This window comes from Aythya fuligula, chromosome 3 (genome assembly GCF_009819795.1).
Source record: "Aythya fuligula isolate bAytFul2 chromosome 3, bAytFul2.pri, whole genome shotgun sequence".
Lineage (NCBI taxonomy): Eukaryota > Metazoa > Chordata > Aves > Anseriformes > Anatidae > Aythya > Aythya fuligula.
In genome coordinates this window covers 68,818,708-68,840,962 of record NC_045561.1, presented here as the reverse complement: position 1 = coordinate 68,840,962, position 22,255 = coordinate 68,818,708, and the positions used below count along the sequence as shown (strand labels likewise).

General features: G+C 37.8%; 1 protein-coding gene across 3 annotated transcripts in view; it reads left to right on the top strand.

Moving 5' to 3' along the window:
• Positions 1-2,973: 2,973 nt before the first annotated feature.
• The window catches only part of HACE1 (HECT domain and ankyrin repeat containing E3 ubiquitin protein ligase 1), a 49,869-nt gene continuing 30,587 nt past the window's right edge, over positions 2,974-22,255 (top strand). The window contains exons 1-10 of one of the 3 annotated variants that reach the window (XM_032184634.1): positions 2,974-3,097; positions 6,029-6,083; positions 7,188-7,277; positions 8,917-9,021; positions 11,678-11,753; positions 12,024-12,155; positions 13,184-13,266; positions 16,015-16,111; positions 18,587-18,688; positions 21,610-21,716. In XM_032184634.1, the coding sequence (XP_032040525.1) occupies positions 3,022-3,097; positions 6,029-6,083; positions 7,188-7,277; positions 8,917-9,021; positions 11,678-11,753; positions 12,024-12,155; positions 13,184-13,266; positions 16,015-16,111; positions 18,587-18,688; positions 21,610-21,716 (923 nt within the window). In that variant the 5' untranslated portion in view covers positions 2,974-3,021. The other 2 variants (XM_032184635.1, XM_032184636.1) reach the window with 2 other exon arrangements.

Genomic DNA, 22,255 nt, shown 5'->3' with positions numbered 1-22,255 from the left:
AAAGAAATCATCTCAAACCATGAACAATTACAATGTCAGTATTCATATTATGTAGAAATAACATTTTTTCATGTTACAGAGTTGTAAAACCAACAGATTCAAATACTGTCATTCCTAATTAAAACTGAAAAATACTCTTTCCGTCACCAATAAAAAAAAGCTTGAGAACCAGATGGGCTTTGCAAGACTCTTGAAGGTTGATATGCAGACTATTAGACCAATGCAGCCAACGAATGCCAACGATTAAGGTCTTTCCATCTAAATGCCCTCAAAAATCTTAACTTTCTCACTTTTAGATGGAATACCTCAACAGCTATCACCTGCCAGAGGAGTTCAAGCTGTCATCTGGGTAGCTAGAAGATTTTTGAAGACCAGACAGTGCCACTGTATCTTTTTTTTTAAGATAATTTGGCAAGTTAGCAATCAGTAAATCTGAACTTACATTTGATTTGTTTTATTTATTTTTTTCCTCTTGTTGAAGGCTGTCTTCAGAATTTAAACAACCACCCTGTTTTCATCTGCTAGCTGTAAACTAAGACTGATTTTGATGAAGTGCAAACTTTCATTTATCATCAGGGTGTATTCAATTCATAAGTCTTGTCTGCACATTTAACATCCCAATTGCCTTTTAAAAATCTGTGAAATATGAATCTGATAAAGGAACTGTTAATCTAATAATTTCTTAGAGTAGACTGGAGTTGAATGACCGCATTAGTTTGAGATGGGATCTTACTACCGCAGGACACAGCTTTTTTTTTTTTTTTTTTTTTTTTTTTTTTTTTTTTTTTTCCCAGCTAGCAGAGTTCTAACTCAGTTATCATTACATGGAAGCCAATTGATGTCTGACTGTCTTTGCTACCCCTTCTGAACCTTTTTCAATGCCTAGAGATTTTTTTCGCCAACTTATCATGGTGGAGTCATTGGAACATGTAACAGGTATTTTGCTCCATTATCTTAGAATCATAGAATCATAGAATATCCTGAGTTGGAAGGGACCCTTAAGGATCATCAAGTCCAACTCTCGACACCGCACAGGTCTACCCAAAAGTTCAGACCATGTGCCTAAGTTCACAGTCCAATCTCTTCTTAAATTCAGACAGGCTCGGTGCAGTGACCACTTCCCTGGGGAGCCTGTTCCAGTGTGCAACCACCCTCTCTGTGAAGAACCCCCTCCTGACGTCCAGCCTAAATTTCCCCTGCCTCAGCTTAACCCCGTTCCCGCGGGTCCTGTCACTAGTGTTAATGGAGAAAAGGTCTCCTGCCTCTTGACAACCCCTTACGAGGAAGTTGTAGACTGCGATGAGGTCTCCCCTCAGCCTCCTCTTCTCCAGGCTGAACAGGCCCAGTGACCTCAGCCGTTCCTCGTACGTCTTCCCCTCAAGGCCTTTCACCATCTTCGTAGCCCTCCTCTGGACACTTTCCAACAGTTTCATGTCCTTTTTATACTGTGGTGCCCAGAACTGCACACAGTACTCGAGGTGAGGCCGCACCAGCGCAGAGTAGAGCGGGACAATCACCTCCCTTGACCTACTAGCGATGCCGTGCTTGATGCACCCCAGGATACGATTGGCCCTCCTGGCTGCCAGGGCACACTGCTGGCTCATATTCAACTTGCTGTCTATCACGACCCCCAGATCCCTCTCTTCTAGGCTGCTCTCCAGCGTCTCATCGCCCAGTCTGTACGTGCAGCCAGGGTTTCCCCGTCCCAGGTGCAGGACCCGGCACTTGCTCTTATTGAACTTCATGCGGTTGGTGATCGCCCAGCTCTCCAACCTGTCCAGATCCCTCTGTAAGGCCTTTACGCCCTCACTTGAGTCCACAACTCCTCCAAGTTTGGTGTCATCAGCAAACTTGCTCAAAATACCCTCTATTCCTACATCCAGATCATTTATAAAAATATTGAAAAGTACCGGCCCTAAAATGGAGCCTTGAGGGACCCCACTGGTGACCGCCCGCCAGCCTGACGCAGCTCCATTTACCATAACCCTTTGGGCCCTGCCCGTTAGCCAATTGCTCACCCATCGTATGATGTTTTTATTTAGCTCTATGGTGGACATTTTGTCCAGTAGGATCCTATGGGAAACCGTGTCAAAAGCCTTGCTGAAGTCCAAAAAAATCACATCAGCTGGTTTCCCTTGGTCCACCATACGGGTGATCTTATCATAAAGTGTTTCTTAATGAAACACTGTACAGAATGAAACAATAAAAAAATTACACAGAATCAGATGATAGATCCCTGTGGATTCCCATACACTTCCTTGCATATGGAAGTTAGTCATTAATAACAACTTGCTGGGGTGTGATTACCTCACCTTTTAGGATAATGTATGTCATGGCATTTTCACGTAACACAGTTCCTTTGTTTGTCAAGATTACATTAAATAACACCTGAAGCATTAGTAAGGGTGAAATACTTAACTTTTAATGCTTCTGCACATTTGATAGCAGGTATTGTCCTGCCAGAAATAAGTAATAAAGTGCAGTGATGAAATGCCACCGCCTGTTACTGACGGACTCGTGCTGCAGGTGTTTCCCTGTGGAGGCTCCGGTGCCCACAAGCAGCTTGTTCTGCCACTTCTGCTGGGACCGAAGTTACATGGACTTGTTTTACCCGGTGTTCATCTGTCGTTGCAGCTGGCAGCGACAACTGAAACTAAAAAGGAAGGCACAGTAACTTATGCACACTTGTTTATTGCTTCTGATGTCTTGGTCTACGTTATCGATAGCATTAAATGACGATTATTGTTATCATTTTTAAGTTTACAGCGCCTAGATCTCCCTTTCCCCGCGTTTACTCCAGGCGGGCTAACGAATCCCACCACACCTCCACCCTCCCCTCAGCCCCTCGGCCCTCCCCGCGCCGCCATTTCCCTGCGTGCCCCGGCCCGCCCCGCATGCGCAGAGGGTCGGGGGCCGGCAGCGGCCCGGGCAGCCTGGGCGCCGGCACCGGCACCGCCGCCATGGGCTGAGGGCGGCGGGGTGGCGGCAGGGGGGGGGGGGCTGTCGGCGGCGGCTCCGAGGATGGAGAGAGCCATGGAGCAGCTCAACCGCCTCACCAGGTCCCTGCGCCGCGCCCGCACCGTGGAGCTGCCGGACGGTAGGAGGAGGAGGAGGAAGGGAAGGGGAAGGGAGCGGCCGCCTCTCGCTGCCCGCAGCCCGGGCACCGCAGCCTGGAGCCCGGCTGTGGCGGGGGGCGCCCCGCGGGGCTGAGCCCGGGGACGTGGCTCGGGAGGACGGGAGCCGGCTCCCTCCGGGGAGGTCTCGCTTTGAGCTAACCGGGGCCGTTTCCCCGTTTCCTTCTCCTTTTCTTATCGCCGCTGCTCGCCCCCAGCGCCCTGGGTCCCGGGCAGCCGCTGCTCGGTGGCACCGGGCCTCGGCTTTCAGCCGGGATTTGTGTCCTGGGCTAGGTGCTGGCTGGCTGGCGATGGCAAACCTCTTCTCTTCTTCTTTGTCTGACGCCGAGTTTCGCCTGAAAAGCTGCCCCAGGTCGCTGCCACCAGTAACAGCCCCGCTGGTGTGGCTCCAAACTTCTCAGGCGTACCAGGGTGGACGTGGAAAAAAAAAAACACAAAAAAACAAAAACATCTGCAGGCTGCTGGGACAGCTGGGTCAGCCTGCCAGCTGTGTCCGGCTGCCGAAAGCTCTGGGAAATGCAGAGGTTCAGTTCTTGTGAGTCATGTCCTGACGCTGGGGGAACTTCCTTCGGGGACTTGTTCCTGCAGATGAGCCTGCCGGCTTTCATTTCCAGCCTTGGAGAGGGAGGAATAATTCCCTGTTTTCTCCCTGCTTTCCCCATTCAGACTTCCTGGCCTGGCTGCTGTGCCCTGCCCTCGTTGTCCACTGAGGACGGGTTTGATGCCTGCTGTGTGGTTACTCATACATAACCCAGAATGACAGGCATGTTTTGGATGGATTTTACAGCTTCTCATAAATCCTTGAATAGCAGCAGTGAAAATTGTTAACATAAGTTCAGACATCCAGGGATAACATAGTAGCACCCGCTCAACTAATTGATGATGGCAATACAAATAATACTTAGCACAACCTACACCAGTTGAAACTATTTTAAATTCTGTACCAGTGCAGGCAAATTCATGCTGAATTTGGGTTCGTAAGTTTTCTTCCTGTCTTGGGCGTTATTATCTTACTCTTCAGAGGTAATTACGTCTGTGGCAGTGCAAGTGCAAGCCCTGTGACCTTCAAAACAGATAATTCCCTTGCCTTGTAGTGCAGAAGGAACTTCTTCTCTATTTATTCTGTAGGAACTACATGAAACAAACCATGGCTGGACTGAAATAAGGAGATAGCTGGATTTCAGGCATGAAAGGTCCAAATTGCATTCCAAGTAAACCTATGTTCAGTGCAATCTGGCTCTGTGTACACCTTATTAGATCTCTTCTCTTTTGACCTGTTCCCTGGGTTTGTGCAGGCCTGCCCAAATGGTTCTTGAGAAACGACTCTTGTGAGAGTGGGTTTGGGACATAGTGTTTTGCTCCAAATGTGTACTGACATGGTCAGCTTAGTAAATGTCACTCCTGGTCTAGTATGGCATGTGGTTTGGTGGCTTCATGTGTGCTGTGTCTGGCCGCTTCAATTAGGATTCTTTGAATAACTTTAATTGGAAAGATGAGAATGCCACCTCTGCTCTCCATCCTTAAGCTAAGAGTTGTAGTGCTCTCTTAGGAAGTGAAGAGGTATCTTTGAACTTGCTTGTGCTGAAGGTGCTAAATCTAGTTATTTGGCTTCCTTTGCATGTGCTCTAGCCATTAGGGAGTTGTTACATGGATAGTGCAGACACTTCTTTGAGATTGTGATCTCTGCCAGATTGAAGCCACTGCCTGTTACGAAATAAAATAATACGTGCGTCTTGTCAGGACGGGATTCTGGATGATGAAATTTCAAGGGAATTTTTTTTTTTTTTTTTTTTTTTTTCAAAGAAGAGTTCTGGAGTCTGATGCCAGTGAATACACTGAGCTAACCTTGCCAACATGACATAGCATTTGTTTGTTCATCATTCTTCTTAACTATCCTTCAGCAGACAATCTCTGGGCACTTAAGAGCTCAACACAGGGTTCTGGATTCTGCTCTCAAGGCTCAGTGCCTGAAACCTAGTCTTTGCCACCTGAAGTTGAAAGTCTTAGGCCCTTCAGTATTTGTGACTGGAGATGCAAACAACTTAAATAATGATCTCTCTAAGTTCATGAGGCATATGATGCTTTTTCTCTCCCTTGTATGATGTACTTTACTTTGAATGACTAGGAGTTTGCTTATGAATAGGGATAATATTTACCAAAAATAGACACAAAAGCTCTTTAGTCCCAAACCCTTTTAATTAGCTCTCTACAGAAATTGTACAGAATGTGCACTTTGTAAAGTGGTAATACTGACAGAAACAGTATCATTCAATTTCTAATATCATTCTGTGCTGTTCATTTCAGTCTGTTTCTGTCACTGATCTGTATGATTGTGTCCTAGCCTTTTTTCATTGTATTCAAACATGGACTATGAAACAGATTACAGGTGAAAATGAAATGTATTATATTCAGGTATTCAAGCTGAGAGACAAAAAATATGAATGATTGCAGACTAACCTAGATTAAAGAAATTACTTTTCCACTGTCGTTATTCCTGCGAGTTTGTTAGTCACCTTGGGACACAGGAAATTTCCTTTTTTTAAAAATAAGTGTGTTCTATTTTGGTTAATGCACATTTCTTAAATACTTTAACTTAATTAACAGAATTAACCATTAAAAGAATTGATGGAAAGCACTCTGTATTGAAAATTCTGTAATTATTACTTTGTAAAAGAGAAGCATGTTAAAATTTCGTGTATTACAGTCATATTCATTACCTCTTCTAAGTATGGAGTATTTTTCTTTATAAAGTAACTTTAGGTACCTTTAACCTATGTAATAATAATAAGCTATTGAACAATGGACACTTCAAAAAGTGTATTATTGTTGCTATATGAACTTATTTTTCTTTAAAGGTTGATTTATTTTAATGGGGCAATTCAATTTCTTTACAGATAATGAAACTGCTGTTTATACACTAATGCCAATGGTGATGGCTGACCAGCACAGGTGAGAGATTCTTTACATTTCCTGGTTTTTTGTTTTAAGATCATAGAAAACAGCATGTTTTCTGCAGCTACTAGAGCACTCTCAGGAGTTCTGCTGCTGAACTGAGATACCTTTTGTAGCCGACTGTATCCTTAACTGAGAAACCTGTTTTATTTTATACCTTAGACTAGAACTGGGATTTGTTCTATAGATGCATAGAGAGGAATTTGTGCTCAGATAAGAAAAGCATTGTTTTATAACTAGGTTATAGATTCAAATGTGTGTTTTTTGATGATGTAAAAGCTGTTAGTCTCGTGTAGACAATGAGGGTGATACTTCTGGGATTCCTTAGATGAGCAGCTCTTTCTCTTACTTGGTTGTCCTCAGTGTGTTTGGAACCTGGGTGCTATGCAGTGCCAGTGAAGTGGTATTGCCACTGGTTTGTAGGCAAGCAGATAGCGTGCCTCCTGCTGAAAATGTAAATTGCTTATCTAATCAGGATAAACATTTGTTCTGCATAATACCATGTTGATACCGTGTGCATAGGCTTTAAATTATGTGATCAGCTCATTGCTGGAGGTTGGAATGACTGGTTCACTTGTAGTCTGACTTATTTTGAGATATTTTATCTTAACTAATTGTTAGGACTTGAAGGGTTTTATTTGAATTTCTTAGCCTATTATCATGAGTCTTCCTACATTATCATAGTGATCTTGTGTACAAGTCTGCCTTCTGAACTTTATGTTTAGGAAATCTGCTAGATATCTGGATAGGATGCTTGTGTTGAGTTAAGAAGATGTGAGTTTGTGGATTTTTCAAACCAAAGCTAGTGTTACATTTGTTTTCTGTCTGCGAAGACGTGATTTGGCCATCCAGTGTAATGGTAAGTAGTTCATATTTGAAGCTTCTGCCCCATCACAGTTCATTTTTTTTACGTGCAAGTCAGAAGTGGAAAAGTGTTAATGTGCAGATGCTTACAAGCTTTTGGAACTTTTCTTCAGAAATCAGTCAAAGGAGAAACAAATTGTGATCAAGTAAGAAATAGAGTACTCGCGTACAAGTTGCAGTAAATACTTTGGATTCTGTGAACTATTTTTTATTAACATTTTATATCTCTTTTTGAAGGTCTGTCTCGGAGCTACTATCAAATTCAAAATTTGATGTGAATTATGCATTTGGACGTGTGAAGAGAAGTTTGCTTCATATTGCAGCAAAGTAAGACTTATTAGAGTCCAGACCAGAAGTTTACAATGAAAGTAATACCACAAATCTAAGGCACCAATGTAAGCTGGAAAACTCTGTAGTATCAGTTAACATTTGTTTTTGCACTACTTTTGATTTTTTTTTTTTGTTCTTTTTACCAAGAAAAATGTCTGTCCGTTGAGAGGACAAGTTTTACACATGATATCAAATGGCTTTCCAAATTCTAGTGATTTCTAGCACCTCGGTGGATACTTTTTTCCTTTCTCACTTGGGAAGCAGCTGTTCCAAATTTCTTCATGGACTGTAACAGAAGGGGAGATAACTTGGTCGTTCTCTTCTAATGTATTTTTAAATAATATTTATCTCAGTTAAAGGACTTGAATGCAAGTTTCAGATGTGTGACCTGGATTTATTATTTATGTTGCTATTCTATGTGATAAATATTCATTGCCAAGAAACAATTGAATTAACATCCTTAACAGAAATGAACCAGTTTACTGAAAGGCCATTGCAAAAACTAAACTTCAATGAAAAAATGCATTGCATTTGGGTCCTGTTTTAAATGTTAAAAAAAAAAAAAAAAAAAAAAAAAAAAAGCAGTGATATTGCATATAAGTAGAAGGTGTTTGGGCACAATAAAGTTAGAAATTCTGTGTTTCTAAGCAGGCTGTTTAAGAAATATTTTTCCCAAGCTTTACATCTCCAAATGACATGCTTCTTTTGTAAAATTTACTTAAAGAAGTGCTTAAAAAATGCAAGCAAATCTTTGTATGTGTCTTAAAAGTTTCTTTGAAATGTTAGGTCTGTTGATTACAAAACCCAGCAAATTATGTTATGCTGTTTGTGGATTCTCCTATATCTTGCCTGTTTATTGGATCATTGGGAGGTCATCAAGATGCCGTTTTTGCAACTTACTGTACAGTTAGGCTACAGTTTTTTTGTGTTGGTGTTTAGTGGTTCTGGCATTGAGGAGACCGGTAACAGTAGATAAACTGGTCAGGACAAATACAAAAATATTATGCTTTTATCCTCCTTCTCATCTCTTCTTCTTGTTCAGAAGTTAAATAAATGTACATTCTAAATTATCTATATTCGTGGTGACATCAATTGTCCAGAGGAGCTATCCTATTATGAAAAGTAAAAAAGAGTTACAGATTTAAATTGAATAGCAAAGAAGCATTTGTGTGAGTTTTAGATATTTTTCTCTAATATTTAAACATTTTTTTTTGATATTTAAACTTCCAGTTGCAACTTTCAGATGCTGAAGTGTAAGAAAAAATGATATTAGAATTATTATTTAATGGCAAGTTCAGTCCTGTGAATAGACAAGAGATGAAGGAGATGAAATTGTAAACAAAACACTGAAGGGATAAAGCACATTTTGATTTATATTTTAAATAACTGGTAATCTTAAAGATTGACTGTTGGATTTTAAAGTCACTGAAGGCTATCATGAATTCATTTATACAACTTACGATCAGTCTGTTCTCACTATATTTAAGCATCTTTCCTTTAGCTTTGTGTACCTTGGAAATATGAAGGTGTAAAAACCATTTAGTGAGTTTTATCTGATTGCGATCTGTGTATAGTACTACTTTTTTTATATTGATATAAATTTGGTTTGTAAATATCCTTCTTATCTTGTTCTTAGCTGTGGATCAGTTGAATGCCTTGTTCTACTATTAAAAAAAGGAGCAAATCCAAACTATCAGGACATTTCAGGATGTACACCTCTCCATTTAGCAGCAAGGAATGGGTAAGAAAAAATCTTTAAAACTTAAATAGGTGTTCTACATAATGCACTTGAGCTGCCATGTTCTGTAATATTTTTGCATGGTTCAGTAAAATACTTTGCCTTTCACTCCTGAAAATAGGGATGGCAAGCAGGGAACTTGAAGGTTAAAATCCTTACTTTAATATTCAAGAAATAATGTCAGAAGTGCTAGTTTCAGTGGCAGGCATTTTATTGTTTTCCTTTAAGCAGGTTCTTAGTTACTTAACACCTCTACGATCCTTACAACAGTTGTCAAATAAAGAGTGCATTTATGGTCCTCTTAGCTATATAAGGTAAGATTTCAAAGATGATACTGTAAGGGGTTTGAAGGGTTCAGAGATTTCAAGTTTTTGCTCAGCTAATGTCTTCGAGGTAAGTTTTACTGCAAGGAAAGGAATACAAAGTTTGCACAAACCATATTAAGCAGGGTGAATTAAACAAACACCTTTTTGTATTTGGTAATGAGCTTCAGTTATACTGTGATATCTAAAAAAAAAAAAAAAAAAAAGTGTTTTAGAGTAAAAATTATTTACTTGCTCTTTTGTAATTGTAGTGCCTTTGTTCCAAGTTGTAAGGGCTCCTGTGGGACATCTCCAGTGTTATAGGAAAATAACACTTCTCATGAATCAGGGTAGTATGTGCAAGTTGTTAGTGTGCATGTATCTGACAAGCGGTTGACCTGATTGTTGGCGAAGGAATGGAATACAATTTAAGCATGAAGCCCAGTACAAAAGAATTAGAAGTGCAGGAAAACTTTGCTGCAGAAGATGATGGTGGCAGATGATCTTCAATATTATCTTCAGTGCATCAGATAGTTCTAGGACTTGATTTATATTTCTTTTAAAAATAATTTTAGTATTTAGCGACTTAGGAGTTAAAGTGGCATGCACAGTTCACCACTCTTATACCACCCAGCGTCTATTTTTTTCCTTTGTAAGTTATTTGTGATTTGGAGTGTTACCTATACCTTTATCTCACATATAGGATACTGCTTTTCACTTGCAAGGACTTTCCACAAATAGTCTTATTACATTGCTGTTTCTCAGATGACTTGGTGAATGTAGGTGAAATAGAACAGATGGAAGAATAAGTATTCAGCCTTTCTCAAAATTTTAGTTGCATACATAATTTAAGGGAAAAAAGTCACTGAGAGATACTTACTGTTGACAAATGGTAGCACAGAAACTGTAAACTCTTTCTAGAAGTATACTGAATTTGACATAGTCTAGCTGGAGTCCCTTAGCTCATATTTAGAGTATACCACTGCTGCAAATCAATTTAGGAGCAAAGTATCTGAGTTGGAGCAGTTTGTCAGCTGAAGCAACTACTGATGTTGTTTCGCATAGGTTAATTATATAAGAGATCATATATGAAAAGAGACAATGTTTAATAAAATGTTTTTCAGGGGAGGTAATTTGCTGTTTACTGTGGAAAGTATTTTTTTTTATATACCATTAGAACACTTAGTGTTGATAGAATGTGCCTTTACTGTTATCTCTAATTGCTTTTTGTGAAAAATGTCAACTTCTTGTTTTGCCTTATTAAAGATTCTTTTCTCATTTCTTGTGAGAAAATAACATTAGCCTGAATAAACTGTCTCCCAGTTGTGTAATTTTTATTTTGAAAGTAAAGTTTTGCAGTGCTGGAAGTAAACCAGGTTCCATCTCTGAGGCCAGTGATGGCTTTTTCCCTCCAATCTTTAGGAAAATTTCTTAAAGTGTATTTTTGGTAACACGTGAAATTCCCTTGCAGTAAAACTTGTCAAAATTACCACGCTTTTTTTTTTTTTTTTTAAATCTTTTAATATAATTCTCAACCTGTAGTATGTGGAAGCACACATATGGTAATAGTTTTAATTTTTCTTTTTAAAGAACCTGTAAGTTATGAGTAACTGAATTGTATCATAGCTGGTACTGCAAGTGAGTGGGAGTGTAGTGTTTAGTACACAGAAGGAATATCTGTAGGAGAAAGGAGAAATGGCCAAGGGGCACATAATGAAATGCAGAAATAGACACAGGAGACAGTTATGTGGAAGAGAAACATGAGAAAGTTGTGAGAGGTACTAAATAAAAAGGAGTGAGAATAAGCTATTAAGGGTTAAGCACTTAGAACATTAGAGAGCAGTAAAAGACCAACAAAACATGAAGTAGGAAAAACACTCCTACTTTCATTAAGGAAGTTTATGTACTTGCCAAAGATTTACATAGTGTTACAATGAGCACCTCATTAAATAATGATTTAGTGGTATACTATAAATGTGTTCACTGAAGTGTACAGATGATGATGAACTTCATGGATTTCCATTAGCTGGACTCCAGTGTCTTGTCTCGAGAGTGTGGTTCATGCTGAACTGAAGCTGTTAGCGTGGTAGTTGAGTACTTCTACACTTTCCATAAAAGCCTTCAGCTGCACAGGTTTTTTTGTCCCTATGTGTCATGTGTCACAGTTTTGTGAATCTCTAGTGCTATTGATAATCACTTCTCTCTTTCAGATGCTCAGTACCATAGTCTTTATAAAATAAAACTACCTGCTTTGATTTTTACAGTGATGAATTAGATTGAGTGAGCGGACCTTAGGAAGAATTTGGTCTCTAAATGATTTTGCGTGGCTCAATTGTAATGTTTTATTTTGTTTATAGCCAGAAGAAATGTATGAGCAAGCTGCTGGAATACAGTGCGGATGTCAACATATGTAATAATGAAGGCTTGACTGCAGTAAGTACTATTAATTCTCATGGTGATCTTGAAATGAACGCAGAATTCGAAGGTTATGATTTCTTGGGCTTTTGCCATCTTACGTGTAACTAACTAAAGCTACTGTGTCCAGTTCTCTTAAGAATCAAAAGGTGAACAAAGTATCTAGGTGTATGACCTACAAAGCTTCTATTTGTGAATATCTTGACAATAATGCAGTCCAATTTAAAATCTTATTTTTGAAATACTTGCATCAGTGCTTAAGGAAATATATAATCATTTTGAACTTAGATTCATTGGTTGGCTGTCAATGGACGAACAGAATTGCTTCATGATCTTGTGCAGCATGTCAGTAACGTAGATGTTGAAGATGCAATGGGACAGACAGCCCTTCACGTAGCTTGTCAAAATGGACACAAGACAGTAAGTTTCTAAACTTTATTAACTCATTAAAGGCACAAAGAATTGGGTAGTGCTTCAGTGTTATTGTGTATCTTTTTTTAAACCTCAAGCTAGTCATGCGTATGGTGATGGTTAGAAATGTGAAGAATTCTATTGTTTCTCTTAGTATTGACTGTGTACCCATCCATGGGAATAACTCATTTATTCTTATAGCAATGATTGTTGCTGTTTATTAGTTTAAGTGACTTGCTATGTATGGCTCAGATGTTCTGTAGTAGTATTATTGCCTTGTTGACTGCTGTTTTTATACAATGTTAAAAACTTCAAATTTTTTCTTGTTCTTTGTAATGTTTCAGAATTGTAATAGCTATTCTGAGCTTTTGAACTCTGAAATTATCTTAATATACTCCGAATAAGAAATTAACAGAGTTGAATTTGATAACTATTTAAGATGAGAAGTAAACAAGTTCACATATATTCACACAGATCAATAAATGAAATCTAAATTTTAGTTTTGGCCTTCCTTTAGGACTGAGTATTCTTAGACTAGACGTCTGGATGCTGTACTTGAACTATATTACAGCCATGTAGAGTCTTGATCTTGAATTATTATCTCTGGGACTACTTACAGTTTGCAAAATTATATATATATATTTTTTTTTTCTGCTCAGCTCCTTTCTGTTGCAGATCTTGACTTTGGAAGACCAAATTCTGAGAAGTTGATATCTGTAGAAATGTGAACAGAATACAGCAAAAGTTGTTTGATAGTTTGCTCAATATTTTCATATTTTAAATTATGCTTGCTTCCTTTTTACTTCTGTGTGTTTAAATTTAAGGTTGTGATAAGCCTGTTCATGTCTGTCATTATCTAGAGGTTTACTTCTGTTCAAAAAGTATTTTTTGGTTTTTGTTTTGTTTTGAAGTGCTGGTATATGTTACTGGAAATTAAATCCTTCAGTGTAATGAGACATGCATGACACGAACTAGTTGCAAGCCATTAGACTTCTCCACTGCTGACTTTCTAATGCTGGTATTTTCTTCTGTTACAGACAGTGCAGTGTTTGCTGGACAGCGGTGCAGATATAAACAGGCCCAATGTCTCAGGGGCAACTCCACTCTATTTTGCTTGCAGGTATGTATTAGTAACATTAGACTGTTACACTAGAAGTGAAATTGTGGTGTGTGTGTTTTTTTTTTTTTCCGTTTATTTGTTTGTTTTTTCCCCCCCTGCAGTAACAGTGATGAGAAGGCACAGAAATTAGGAAACAGAAAAGCTGACTTGTATTAATCTTGCCTTGTGTTTGAATGTAGTTTGGAGCTATGTCTAAATGCTTATTTCAGTACTGCAGGCTTATATACCTCTTTCTTCCAGACTTTATAAACACATAGCTCTGCATGTTATAGCCCAAGTGATAAATCCATGACTACTGAACTTTTTAAAAAAAATAAAAATAAAAAAATTAGAACTACCAGCTTAGGTTCCTTTGAGGAATATTTTTTTTTCCTCTTTTCAATAGCTTTTTAAAACAGTGTATTTTATGGTAGTAATTTGAGTAGCTCTTTCTACTGGGCCAATTTTTGCAGTTCTTGTGGGTGGCTGAGCACCGATAATCTTCCCAGGCCGTTGGTAGACCACCAGTCTGCCAGGCAGATCACTTCAGTGACATTTTAAAGATGTTATCTAAATTTATACTTTTTTCTTTCGTGGGAAGACCCCATAGGTTGAGATCTAGGAGTAGTTAAGCTAATGATAGTTACATTTATCACTTTCCAGAAGTGGACGTTTTTGTAAGGCGATTTTGACTACTTGATAATGTGTATTATGATAGTGTACATGAAAAGTGCATATATACCGTAAGATTATAGTGTTGGATTGAAATTATATTATTGCTTTGATTGATTCTGCTTTGTTTGCTGTTCAGTGTTATTTCAAAACTAATTGCATATGATAAATGACTTCATGTTCTAATTGGAGCATTTCTGCTATTTGTTAGAATATTTTGCAGTTCTGTAATCCCTGTGCTTTGGTTATAGGTTAACTAGTTCATTTAGGATTAAATGTTAATATAAACAAAAGGAGAAACGGATGGACCTGGTGGCCTGCCAAGAGTTATGTTGTGGGAGCCTTGGTCTCTGGAGTTAGAGTATGCTGACTCTTGGCAGTTGAGGAGGAAAGCAGGCAATAAATAGCTGCTAGTTAATTGAACGCCTTGGTATTTCCTTCAGGGATGAGTATTGGCACCCACTTTAAAAGAAGTAAGCAACCTTGCTTGGAGCTTTTCCATGAGAGAAATACATCACCAGTGCAGTGGTGATATTCTTGCAGAAATGAACAACAGGAGCAACTGGAAGGGTGGAGTGAATGGGGTGCATTGTAGAAGTAGACGTGTCTCACTATCAGAAGTGCCAGCTGATGGTGCTGCCACCCAGGAAGAAAGGACCCTGATAACAGGGTGAGCAGTGATAGCAGTGGTTGGTTAAGGCATGAGAAAGGGTATCCGTGCTCAGAGTCTGACTCTAATTCTTTTTTGAGGTGTTAAGTGGATGGGCTGTGTCTAAAGAGACTTACAGTGAAGAATTGCTTCATAAGGCAATTAGTCTTAGCCTAGGTGAGATTTGGTAGCTGACTCGAGCAATAGTACTGGGGCAAAGCAGTATGTTAGAATAACCTGTTGGCTCCATGGTCTGCAAAGATAAGGAAGAGGAGAGCTCAGCTGGGGGCTGTTGAATGACCAATAAAGTTATCCTTTCCTCATCAGCTGTTAATTTTTGCTTTTCTTCTGCCTTTCTCAACTGCTACCCCAGTCATGGTGTATTCTGTTACAGCAAACATAAATACAAATTTCTGTAAGAGGCAAGTAGCAAACTAGTTCATGACCTAAAACTTAATAGAAAAACTTCTATCTGTAGCTTTAATTGCTGTCTCTTGTACTGGTCTTTTGCCCATTAGATACTTCTGTATTACATTTTGTTAGTATGTGCACTAAATATTGTTGAAGGCAACAGTCAACTAGACTTCCAATGTTTTTAAGTCAAAATCTAATCACTGGTACTTCTTTTTTCCCCTGAAGAAAATGGAAAAAAAAAAAAAGTTATGCGAAGTAATACACAAAGTGTTGAGGGATATAAATAGTCTTTGGTATTAATTTTTTGTAGTTAGTGATGTTTATGATAGTTGTTTATGAAATACTTGACTTGAGCAGACATAACTGGCCTATATACCATATACAGAGACCAGTAACACTATGAAATAGACTCTGAATAGAAAAGAAAAAATCATTACTCTTCACATTTAAAAGCTAAACATCCACATTGGTTAGAAAAAGAAGTAAGTTCAATAGATCACTCTTGGTTCTCTCTTGTGCAAAACATGGTTTATCAATATCAGTAAACCATTAGTAAGATTTGTTCATTAAAGCACAACCAGATAATGGATTAATAATTAGCATTTCTCATTTTCCCCTCCTCCCCCCAATCTGGTAGGAGTGAGCAAAGATCTCATTTAGCTAAGAAAACTTCCTCTGAAGTAAACCAGGGTTTTGAATTGAGAAAGCATTCTTCTTGTGCAGGAAGTGCAGCTCATAGATATTCATGAGGCTAGGCAAAGATTATTCACTTCTGAATGATGAGGATGACTCTGGCTGCATAAATGGACCATATCTAATTTTGTACTGTGCTTCTGCACTGGCCTGGAAGGGTAGTAGCAGGAATGTGAGCAGCATTATTTTCTGTCTTGTGTTTCTGCTTAGTTTTGTACAATGTAGCTATTTGTTTCCTCCTAGTTTATGTTGATTGTATTTGTGAAATGCAATAAAATGGAACTTATCACTTGTAATAAAACAAAAGTGCTGTATCAACTCACTTCTCTTCTTTTGGATAGCCACGGTCAAAGGGACACTGCACAAATTCTTCTGATGAGAGGAGCCAAATATTTACCAGACAAAAATGGCGTTACTCCACTGGATCTTTGTGTACAGGTATTGATACCAATACTTTTTTTTCCCTGTGAAATTCTATCAGTTACTACAATGTCAATTGATCAGTGTTATCTTTTCAGTTTTAGGCTGAAGGACTTTAGGTAGTCCTTTGGCAAAACAGAATTGCAAAATATATCTTTTTTTTTTTTTTTTCAATTAAATTACAAATAATGTTTTTGCAGGTTCCCCGTTGGTACTCAGTGCAAAAGTCTTTAGTAGATATCATTAGCATCTTTGAAAACTTTGCAGGATTGGAGATGACAAGAAGCAAACAGTTTGCGGAAATCTGTTTTACTAGAAAGTTTGGAATCCTTGGTCCTAGACTCCGTTTAGGTGTTAGTGTGTTTAAATCTTAACAAGTAAGAGGTAAAGGCATTCAGAAAGGAGTGAGTTTCATTACCTCAACTAACGTGTTCTCTTTTCTCTCAAAGAGACACTATTTAAAAAAGGCAAACAAAACTTATATGGTGCTGTGCTGCCTTTCTTAATATTCAAAGGTATTCCAAATGCTATATCTGGATGATGAAAAAGAACAAAGCTGTAAAATCTGATGTATTTTCCACTGCTGTACACTTCTGGTTTGATACAGTGTTGTTTATACTGCTTGATAGTGTCTTTTTTTTTTTTTTTTTGTGAATACTTACATGGTTTTCTGTAGAATTAAATAGAGGTTACTATGTAAATGGTATGTAAGGAAGGAAAGGAAGATTTTGAACCCTTTGCTAGTATCAGAAGACTAGAAACTATAAACTGGAAAATTAAAAAAAAATCACTACACTTAATGACAAATAAGGATAATGCACCTTTGTTGAAGTAACAGTTTTGAATTTATTTCAAGTCTTAATTATCCTGTATTGTGTAAGAACAACTGGGCAGTAGATCCAATTGCGCTTAAAGTGATCATTTTCTAAAGAGGAGATCTCTAGAAAATTGTGAGGTTTGTTTGAGGAGATCCCTCGCTCTTGCCTTCTGTAACCCAAAGCTTTAAAAGCAATGTAAGTCATCAAAAATAAATGAGGTATATTTATTTGTCTGAGAACTGTTCAGAAGTACCAGGTCACTACGTTGTCTCACTACTGTCTCTGCTATAAAGCTCAGAGTTAGTTTTTTTTTGCTTCATTATGCCGTAATGACTTACCATTACCATAAAACCACATGAAGTCTGCTCAATTTCGAGGCTTCCTGCAGTGACAGACCTGTAAGAAAGTATAACAGTATGTACTTAATGGTACTATTCTTAATTTTTTTTGTGATCAGAGTTTCAAATATCTTCTTTAGTATTTAGTTTTATGATCCCTAGGGAACTAGAGAGATGGGAACCACTTCATAGATCAAGATTCTGTTTTTCTTTTTTTAAGCTGTGAGTAGTGACACCTGGTGTTTGCTGTTTTGTAGTGATGATTTTTATAGCGTGTTCAAGATCATCTTGTGAAGACAAGCTTGTGATACTGAGTAAAAAGGGAGAAAATGTTTTCTTTTATATCAATGATCTTATTATTTGTTTATGGGTTTGCTTTTCGGAGTAGATGTGTGCTTGTGGAAGATTGAGATTATAGATTGATATATTTCTTGCCAATATGGTATAACTTTTCATTTGAAGAGCTGAAATTCATTAATTCTTGAGGATTATGGATGGTTTCAATTGTAATACTTAAGTTCTTGGCAACAGGAGCAGTTTAATGAATCTGTTATCACTGAAGGGAGTTATAGACTGTCATGCAAAGAGAAGGATCCTCTGGAGTTATAGCATTTAATAAATTGCATCTTTCCAGTGTAAAATTTGATGTGTATTCAGCTGCTATGTTCTGGCTTAAAAATGCAGCTGTGTTAAGTAAAATTTGATACAGAGAAACCACAATTTCAAGTTCTGTTCTTCCCAAAGGATGTTTTTTTCAAAAGGTTTTAGTTTAAGTTAATTTGAGCTGTTGATTTAGGGCACATGTGGAATCAAACTTATGTATTAATTTTGAAGTTAAATAACCTTTTCATGTATTTATCCTCTTTTTCCTTTAACAAATCAGATTTGTATCTTATGAAACCTCTGGGGAAAAATTTGTTTTGAAGGGTTGGTTTCTGGATGTAATTCGGTGGGCTGGTGTCATCCATCACTAGTAGAATGAGAAGCTAAATGTTGTATTGTGTTTAAGTACTCTGGTAAGTTGCTGGGGAACTGTTGTTCAAGTGTATGCTAACTTAGTTTTTTCAGGTAGGAAAGTGTTCCAAAAACATAAGGAAGGGTTTAGGTATGTTTGAGTAGACATACTGACAGAATTTGATTCTGTCTTCTCCCAAACTCTTTATGATGTCTAATGTTGATACAGTATTGACTTTCAGTTTATTTTAGGACTGGATTTCTGCATTGTTTTTCTTTAAATGTTTGTAATCCTCAATAGGTTTTAATGCCTATAATAGTATAAACCCCAATTTTAATATTTCTTTTTAATTAAAAATGTTTTTTGATCAATCACTTTTTAGGGTGGGTATGGAGAGACCTGTGAAGTCTTAATCCAGTACCATCCTCGACTTTTTCAGACAATAATTCAAATGACGCAGAATGAAGATCTACGGGAAAACATGGTAATACAGTATTAGGTGTTGTATAGCTACCAAACTGTCTGTGTTGTGGAGATATTATTGCTTAATAGGAGCATTCGGATTATAAAAAACTATCAGCAGTTGACTACTGATAAAGTAATTGACTGCTGTGTAATTTTTTCCCACCCTATGGAGGATTTACTGTGTTCACGTAGTTTTCAACAAAAAAAAAAGGGTTTAAATGTAGAATCCATCTTAATTTAGTCTCCTCACTTCGTGCGTTTGGAAAAGTAGTCTAGAGAGTGTGAGAAATTAAAAAAAAAAAAAACAAAACAACAACAACAACAACAAAAAAAAAACCAAACAATTGTTGCAAGCTTCGTTAGAGTGGTGCTGGTAGAGCATTTTATACGTGCAATTTCTTTGTGTGATGATGCCTGTTTTACTTTAATAGTTACCAACGCATACCTGTTCTAGGATATGTCTCAAGGCTTGAATAGTCTAGGATTAACTGGACATTAAGAATGTGAGTGCTCACTCATATGAAGTTGCCACATACAATTAGTGTAAAAAGGCTGCAGCCACAATTTCATTTGGTTCCTATTGGTATAGATGAAATTATTTCTAAGCTGTTCCTTTTTCAGTGTTTTTTCTATACCTTGTTTCTTTTATTATTGCTGTGGGGTAGTGCAATCTAAAGCAAGGAAAAAGCAAGCAAACTTTTTTTCTTGATTATATAGTGGGAAGGAAGCATGAGATGACTTTTTCAATTCTAATCTAGCTAGCTTTTTTAATATACTGTTTGCTTGAAAATAGCTGCAAACAATCTTACAGACTGTAAGCTTAAAAAAAAAAAAAAAAGAAATATTTAGTAAGGTATTGGCTGCTGCTTTACTGAACTTGGCTTGCTAGATTTTTGAAGTTCTTATTGTTCTCAGTAATCCCATTACTTCCAATACAAGATTGAGGACCTATAAGTCTATATAGAAACTGTTTAAATTTCTTAGGATTGAGTAAAATGATTCAGAGATCAAATTCTCAAAGCATATATTAGAAACGTGGGTAGATGGTGTAGATGATTTCAAATAGAGGAGGAGGTTAAAGGATTACACCTATGGAACAAAAACGACCGCAGAAAGGTAAATGGCACAGCACACTCATATATTGCAGAAGTAAAGACAATCAGGAAGGAGAATGGATGTTTTGTCTGAATAATGGTGTCTGTGTGCAAAAGTCAGTTCTGAAAGAAAGTGCATGCAAAATATATTCAGAAACTCGTGGAACAATTATACTTTACTGTAAAAAATGAAAGCATATTTTAAGTATGGTTTTCTGTGGCCAAGTCTGAGCTGTTCTGTCTAGAGACTTGGATAATGACTAGTTCATACGATCTAAAAGTGGTGACATGAAGAGACTGGATGTATATTAGAAGTCAGGACTGTCATTTTTATTGTCAGTGAACTGGAAAAACTATTGACAGGCTGCAGGGAGAAAGGATGGATTTCACTAGGGACAAGTACAATGCTACTGTGCTTAGATTGGAACAATCAGAGTCCAAACAGAAATGCAGGAAGCTGCTGCCTGTGGATCAGCTCTGTAGAAAAGGATCTGAAGTTCATTGCAGGTTACAAGTGCCTGTAAGACACTCCAATCAATCCTTCTGCAGTAGTTCTCATTGGCTATCTTAGTTGAAAAGTTGCATCCACCTTTGGAGATGATGTTCAGAGAAAGATATCATTCTTCCAATCCTTTCCAAAGACTGTATGCCTTCCAAAGACTGTAATTCTTCCAGTCTTTTCATAGCATGCATTTCTTGCATTATAGTAAACACAAGGAAAGCATGCTGTCATAAGATTGGAAGAATTGCAGTTACCTAGCTTAAAGAAATTTGGGATAGGAAGAAGCTTACTGACCATCTAAAATATGTCAAAGACTGCTCAATATTTTTATTTTTTTTTTTACAGAAAACAGTACAGATGTTTTGCCTTAGACACTTGTAGCTAGTGATGCAACTTAGCCCTGACAAAAACTTTCACATAGTTAATGATAGAGAAGTTGCACAAGAAAGCTCGCTGAAGCTGCAGGGACTCCAAACTTAAAGGAGTTTAAAAAGCAACCAGGCAAATTGGACAAACTATATTGGATCACAGATGTAATTAGTAGCTCCTGTCTTGGGGCAGAATGTTGGGTTAGATCACCTCTATATGAGGTTCTTTTTTGTTTTACCCTTCTACAATTCTGGGAAGGATTGCTGAACTTCCTGAAAGTGAGAGTGACAAAAGGGAAGCAGATGACGAGACAGTAGGAAAGCATGATGAACAGTGTCACTGAAGAGTTAATTCATCTGCCAAAAAATAGGCAGGAGAGAGAAAAGCATATTACAAAGGAGTTGAAGACAGGACAGTATTTGTAACACCTAGGCTTTGTGAGCCAGGTGATGATGGTACTAGCAAGAAAAAAGGGCAATTTTGCAGAGAGGGTAAATGAGTATTGATTCACAGGTTATGACTTCTTCCCCAAAGGAGGATGTTCGGTGTCTTGAGCAGAAATATAGCAGTGAGAGCAAACTCTAGGATCCAGGTTTCATCTACACTTTCATAAACAATGAAATGAACTGAAGAGAGAGGTAAATTACGAATTAGCTTTCAGAAGTTGCAATTGCATCCTCTTTGTTTTTCAGATGAAAATAAGTTGTTCTTAAGAATTAATACCTGGTTAAGCAATCTGCATTCATAGCACTCATAATATTATATATCCTGTAGTGCATAAATAGAATATATAAATTTTCAGTAGGCTTTGTAATTTGTAATGAAACTTTAACTGCTGTTAGATTAGACATTGGGCAGCGCAGAGGCACATACGTTATCACTTACAGAAATTGCAGCTAGCTTGCATGATGATAAACTAAATTAAATTTTGGTCTGACACTCCATGATTGTGTTGTGTTTTTTTTAATAACCCAGTTGCGCCAAGTTCTGGAACATTTGTCTCAGCAGAGCGAGAGCCAGTATCTTAAAATCCTGACAAGTCTTGCTGAAGTTGCTACAACAAATGGTCATAAATTGCTTAGGTAAGTGTGAGAGGATCATAAATTGATTGATAAGCTTCCAGGTAGTTAGTGCCACTTAATAATTTTAATAATCTAAACCATCTGATGTTGAGCACATGCTGGAATAGATGGATCTCAAATCTGATTCTGTATGACAGGTTCCGATTAGATCACTGTCTTCACAAGGATTTCAGGAGAGAAAATTGGTGTCCTCCTTATATAGCTGCTAGCACCTAGAAGATTGAGTTGCAGAGAAGTGTTTTTGATTAGTTTGACATGGGTATGTCAGCTCTTGGAAGGGAAGCTTTTTAGCCATCTGTCAGTCATTACTTCCCAGCTCCCCTCCTTTCTTCTTCCACATCTTTACATTCTCCATGCTTTCCTAATGTGCCTGAGAAGGATTTATTTTTTTCCAGACATTTATATAATATCATGTTTGCTGTCTCTAATTGTCTTCTGTGGTTACTGATGTATGTGTAGGAGCATTTGTATTGCACTAGACCAAAAATTGTGTCTAGCTGTGCTGTCTCAGCAGTGCAATCACCAGTTACTTGGAAAAG